We start from the raw sequence: 6,196 nt of genomic DNA, 5'->3' as shown, positions 1-6,196 counted from the left end.
TCGGTAAAAGTTTTACCAATTTTAAAACAAAATTTAATGTTGTCCCTTTGTTCGAAGCTCATTTTCATACCGATAACACAAACATACTGACACTTAAAACGCAATAATTTCCCTGCCAATCAATGAAATATCATGAAATTCTCACTGGACAATCGATAAAGATAGCAGATTATAACGCACTAGTCGACATATAGATGGCGGCACCAGGGGTCGCTAGATTCAAAAAGTYCTGTTTACTATGGAACGCACCTTGTATATAATCCGTAAAGACCTTATCCTAAGCCCAATATACCCTATAAAGTGGTTTCCTATTTTTCCGACCAAGTGGATATTTTTTCTAAACAGAAGCAGTTAAGCGGTGAATAAGTGTAAGTAATTTGCTGCAGTCCTTTCTCTAAACCTCTTATCCACTTACATATGTATCTCGGGCACGAAGCTCGATGATGAAAGTTTATGGGTATATGACTCATCATAAAGACTAGTAAGATAACAAATATGATTGTAATTCATTCACAGTTTCGTTGAATACTGAATGTTGAATTCTTACGCAAATTTGTATACTTTTGCASATAACGATTGTTTGTATCACCTAAAACTATTAGGGATAGATGTGATGKTACGTATATATAAATAATCAGGACACTGCAGCTTTGAAATCGACGAAGAGGTGGTGTGTGTCCATCTTYTTTTCATGGGCCTTTTTAAATATTTGACGCCTGATGAATAGCCACATTGATAAGGCCCATCCAGTTTGTTTATGTTGGGCTTTAATCACAATATACTCRATAGAACATTATATGCGATCTCCTAAACATCTTACCAGTTCTTCGCCGCTGTATTTGAATACCTCGGCCGGCAATCCATCGTCCCCAGCTGCTTTGCTCACATAGTTGCGCTCCAAGCGCTTATAGCAGGCATCTTTGGTCGCAACTCCTTCTCTTCCGTCGGGGCGTTTGAACAAATCAGCGATATGTTGAAGAACTTCGCTTTGGTGTGCATTGTGGCTAGACGTCTATCCTGGACTCAGCCACACCGAATTTTCTCTCTTTTACATTGACACTTTCTCGTTCCTGTCCTTTGGTGCATGTAAATTGGATTAACTATTCCGCGTTTGTTATRATTGTCATAAAAAGGGGGTCTTCCATCCGAGGCTGTTGTTTCCTCTTCATTAGGGGGTGTTCTATACGTAGCGGGTCCCAAACCCATAGTTCATCTTCAGTTCAGTTAAAGTGCTGGCCTTCAAAACAATGTTCGTTGGCTAACCAGAGGATACTTGGTCTAATACCGAAATTCGTGAGCTGCTTGAGCCATGTGTAAAATAATCGTATCTGGCCACTCCCAAGCGAATGGCGCTCAGAGAACTTATCCAACTTGCGTGAAGTTCTACAAATGACCCCATCCTGCACAGGAATAAATCTAATGGTGTGATATCACACGATCTTGGTGGTCAATCGACCAGCCCAAAACGTGAAATTATCTGCTTTAATTTTGACTAACCACTGCATTGCAATAGTACACCCACAGATTTTAAATTTCCATTTCTGGTAAATCTTAAAATGTTGAAAAAGAAAACATACATATATATTATAAACATTTTTGTGATATACTGATATTAATATTTTATTACCCAAAATCTCACATTATGTTAATTTCCTCCGTCTTAAATTCGGCAAATTTGTGSGAAACTTAGACATATGTAAAAATATCTTCATAACATTCATATCAMTTACATGATTCTGTACTACTACTGTACTTACTGTACACTTTATCCTCTTTTCAAATTTTTAAAAGACCCTTTTGTAAAATTTAAGGCTGTACTACTTCAGGATTGCCCTTGATAGTTTTTTATTTGCATTCGATAAATGCTGAACAAAATATTATCATATGATTAGATTCTGCTCTACTATTGCACTGTTATTCACTATAACAAGAAGTATATACAAGTATACTYGTATACATATATATATGTACGTGTAACGATATACGATGCAGACGCAGAACCTGTGAAGATGTTACATCATACGTAACTTTTTATGTACTACCAGTATTCCTTAAGTGATATACGAAGYCAATAACAATGTAGATTGCCAATTTAACTCTGTTATTATATTATTATCAGGATAAATGATATTATTGAACGAGCGGAGTTAGAGTAGAGTTGCGAGTTAGAGTTGCTATGTGCATAATTTTTTTGTAAAAAATTTTGTTAATCGAAATAATTTTGAAGACTAAAGTAAGTWTTTTAAATACAAAACTACTTCATAACATCTCTGATACAAACTGTTAATAATTGCTTACAAGTAAATTACCAGTTTATTGCTTTTTAGGTTTAATGTTTTAAACAGTTTTAAAAGACCATAACCAAGACCATAAGCCTCACAAAACGACGCGTATTTCAAATATTAATAAATATTTTGACGTGAAAGTTAGCATAAATGTCACCAAGAGTACTACCAACTTTCAGAAAAAAAAAAATACGGAAATAAAAACAGAGGTGAACAAAAATAAAATATAAGTTGGTACTTCTTATATTCGTGAAAGAGTTAATCTTAAATATAATCAAATATCTTTTTCTTCTTTTTAACCAAATATCAGTGTGCAAAAGTATGTATAATCCGGATCCTCTAAAAGAAGGGCATTTGTGTTTTCAAAATCAAAATCACTTTRTTAAATATTATATCTCTTCAAAAAGTAGTTATGAGGAGTCAGATGTGGTTATTAATGATACTACCAGTTATGAAGTAAGAGAAACAATTAAGGAAGGACTAAGTTTGATTGTACAACTGAACATTTAATGCTCTTGCAATTTTCAAGAATTAAAACCAGGGAAATACTATTGGAAAAACATTACTCGCCAAAATTTATGAATGGATCACAAAMAATTATATTTAATAAATTATAACTTATATATTAAAATTAATCTAATTAACACAAATCTCTATATTCATACAACACTAAATATTAGTGCTTTGTTAAGGACCGATACCAAAGATATGTAATTAAAGAGATTGGTGAKAAGAATGAAGAGTAATTGCAAAGAAAAGGTCAGTCATAAGCCCACTTATTCACTATCTTCAAAATGTATGATCCGCTTTCGGCTGACTTCGAAAACGTACTACTGGAAAATATCGATGCGGTATGATTGCAGTATTCATACATCGTCGGTATGCAATGTTAAAATCAAATAGGTTCATTATAATTTTTTTTCAGCTTCATCGAAAATGGAAGTACAAATATTTATTTGCAGAACGTTACACTTTGTATATGCATACATATGTATGCATTGCAATTGACGTTTTAAAAGTTAGTTCTATAAATCACTCATGTCCAATCAATTAAATAAATTTGATAACTGAGATTATTACTTCTAGAATTCTAAGAAAGTTGAAATACATTATATGGAAAAGGAAATCAAAGAAATGCAAATAGCGATAATTTCCTCATACAAAGCAAACAAAATACCGAAATATACGCTTGTTTGGCCTAGTTAAACCTATATGTACATATATGTATATGTACATACAAATATGCAGCAACCACCCGAAAATTGTAGTTTAAACAAGTAAGGAACGGCTAAGTACGGGTGTAACCGAACATTTTATACTCTCTCAATTAGCAAAGATCAAAGATGGGACATGCTGCCATCACAAAATACTCTCTCTCTGAATTTCAATACTAATCATTATAGATTGTCCGATATCTTAGGTAAGAAATCAACCTTAACCACTGCGGTCCATATATTTGGTGTGTCGGTCCTTAAAATGTTATTGTCCGCTTTCATAATTTTTCTAGGCTAAYAAATATATTATAAATTTTTAGTTTCACATTTTCGGACACAATGCACCAAAAATAATCAAGAAAACATTCTTTAATAACGATATGCCACAATTTCCGAATGGGGTGTATATATAATTGTAGTCATAAACGAACTCACATATTACTAATGTCAGTGAATGCCTTCTGTTTATTATAGGTCAAATACATATAATTTTGTGATAAGACATTGCTAGCTGTGAGAGCTCATAGCTTATTGTTTATACAATACACAAATCTTACCTGCAGAAACTGCACCGTAAACACTAAAAGTTAAACCAAGTAGAACTGATATATTTCTTAAGGAGTACATTTTTTAAAAACCTAATAATTATTACGTATAGGTATATGGTTTTATTATTAAAGGAAACGAAAAATATTGGGAGCACTGTACTTCAAAACCGACGTCTATCGGCGGTTTGTAGTTGTAAACTGATTGATGTCATTTCAAGTAAATACGAATTAAATCAACTTGATCATAATAATATGAATCTTTTGATTTGTATGTGGATGTAAAGAATATACATATTAGATCGGGTCGATTTTTATACTCTTGCAACATGTTGATACAGAGTATAACAGCTTTTTTCAGTAAACGTTTGTTTGTTTCATCTAAATTGACTCGTCWCCATGATTGTCTGTCTGTGGGTCCATCTTTGCATCTGTGCAAGCTGTAGCTTGAGTAAAAATTTAAAAATTTTAATGAAACTTGGTACACATGAGGATATTGTTATTGTAAATGGATAGAAGCGATTTGTCCCAAAAACCATCCGTAATCGAAAACATAACTAAGCTCCCCAATAAGGTACAAAAATATTTTTTGTGAAAATTTCTGTGAATATGTGTAAAAAATTTGTTGGCACCGCTCCAACAAACGGCACATAACTTTCGTAATTTATCAGATTTCAACCCGAAATATTGAGAGCGTAATCGTAAAACATGTATGTATGTATCTGAATATGCAAAATAAAAATTAAAAACAGTTTTTATGGTGTCACGATTTAGAAACATCCTTAAACTGTGTTATATCTAATATTATACGTTCCGTTTATTTTGCTAAGTATCTTACATACGAGTATGTATATTATATATGGGCATATCCCAGAAACTGTCTACCAACCAAAAATATTTGAACTTAATCCAACCTAATTTTTTTTTAATGGAGCACTAGAATAGATATCAAATTTTATAAATTTATAAAAAAAAATGATTTCGATGATGATTAATACAAAAATTATTACCAAATCCTACCCTACCTCAGGTCTTTTCAGGTGTTATACAAAAAAAGTGAAATTTTTTATGTGTTCATCATTGCTTTAGTATTAACATAGATGGTCCAATCGAAAGCCATATTGTTATTCACTCAATTCTCCTTAAAATTTGTAAAAAAAAATTTCATTTACTTTTCTGGAAACATTAAAGTTTGGTATGAAATGCCAGGTAAATGCGTTGTAGCGTGCGTAACGGAAAATCAGGTTTTTTTTTATATTGTGAGTAGAAAATTTTTTTTTTTACAAATCATCTATAATTTTAATTTAAATAAATATCCTGCTTTTAAGAAAAAAAAATTTTTCATTCTACAATTAAAAATCAAAAAATTACAGCATATTCACTTCTGTGTCGTGCGTAACGATTTGAGTTCTCACAAAAATTGCAATGGAAACCTTTGCAATTTTTATTCAGTTTTCTTATCACTTCGCTTCTTAAATCTATTCTTCGCCTACTAYTCTTAGCCTACTATAATCGTACCGATTAGCRATTATTTTTTAAACGGTAAATTTCACGTTGTCTCGCCTTTGGTTTCGTTTGAATCATTTGCAATTATCTTTCAGTGTCACTTTAGAWTATCGGCATATTGGTACCACAGAAAATTGTTTGTTTACAGTATAATATTTAATAATAACAGTTGAAAAACGGGTGCAGAGCGAGTTCGAAAAGATCGCAAAAAAATACAATCCAGTGAAAACTGAACACAAATAGAACGTTTAAAAAATGCGAAAAGAATGAAAATTTATAGAAAAAATCTTAAAGAAAAACTTAAAAATGACGACTCATTATCAAAAAAAGTAAAGGCTGACCACCGAAACCGTATGCAAATTTATAGAAAGAAAATAAAGGAACAAAAACAACAAGAGCAACCAATAATATCGTTGGATGGTGCATATAGGTGCAAAAATACCCTTCACAAGGCCTTAAATAAAGTGGAATTTGCGTTACCAAAAGACATTAACAAAAAAAGGAAATTCTTAGAATGCTTACAGAAAAATACTTGAAAGAGGAAGAAGAAGCTCAAACAAAAAATACGGTCGACGAAAATGTTAAAATGATTTATGAGTTTTACACTAATGATGACATCTCTGCGGAAACTGCCGGAAGAAAGTCC

At 32.1% G+C, this 6,196-nt stretch overlaps 1 protein-coding gene across 2 annotated transcripts in view; it reads right to left on the bottom strand.

Moving 5' to 3' along the window:
- The window catches only part of LOC108977523 (serine protease easter-like), a 15,948-nt gene extending 11,711 nt beyond the window's left edge, over positions 1 to 4,237 (bottom strand). The window contains exons 1-2 of one of the 2 annotated variants that reach the window (XM_018947238.1): positions 4,057 to 4,138; positions 821 to 1,550 (exon numbers count right to left, since the gene is read on the bottom strand). Coding sequence is in view for 1 of the 2 variants with exons in the window: in XM_018947237.1 (XP_018802782.1) it covers positions 4,057 to 4,126 (70 nt within the window). In the remaining variant the exon portion in view is untranslated. Of the gene's footprint in view, positions 1 to 820; positions 1,551 to 4,056 lie in introns of both variants that reach the window. The other variant, XM_018947237.1, reaches the window with a different exon arrangement.
- Between the last annotated feature and the right edge of the window lie 1,959 nt (positions 4,238 to 6,196).

Source organism: Bactrocera latifrons, unplaced genomic scaffold, assembly GCF_001853355.1.
Source record: "Bactrocera latifrons isolate USDA-ARS-PBARC rearing strain unplaced genomic scaffold, ASM185335v1 scaffold_906, whole genome shotgun sequence".
NCBI lineage: Eukaryota > Metazoa > Arthropoda > Insecta > Diptera > Tephritidae > Bactrocera > Bactrocera latifrons.
This window is presented reverse-complemented; position numbering and strand designations above follow the sequence as displayed.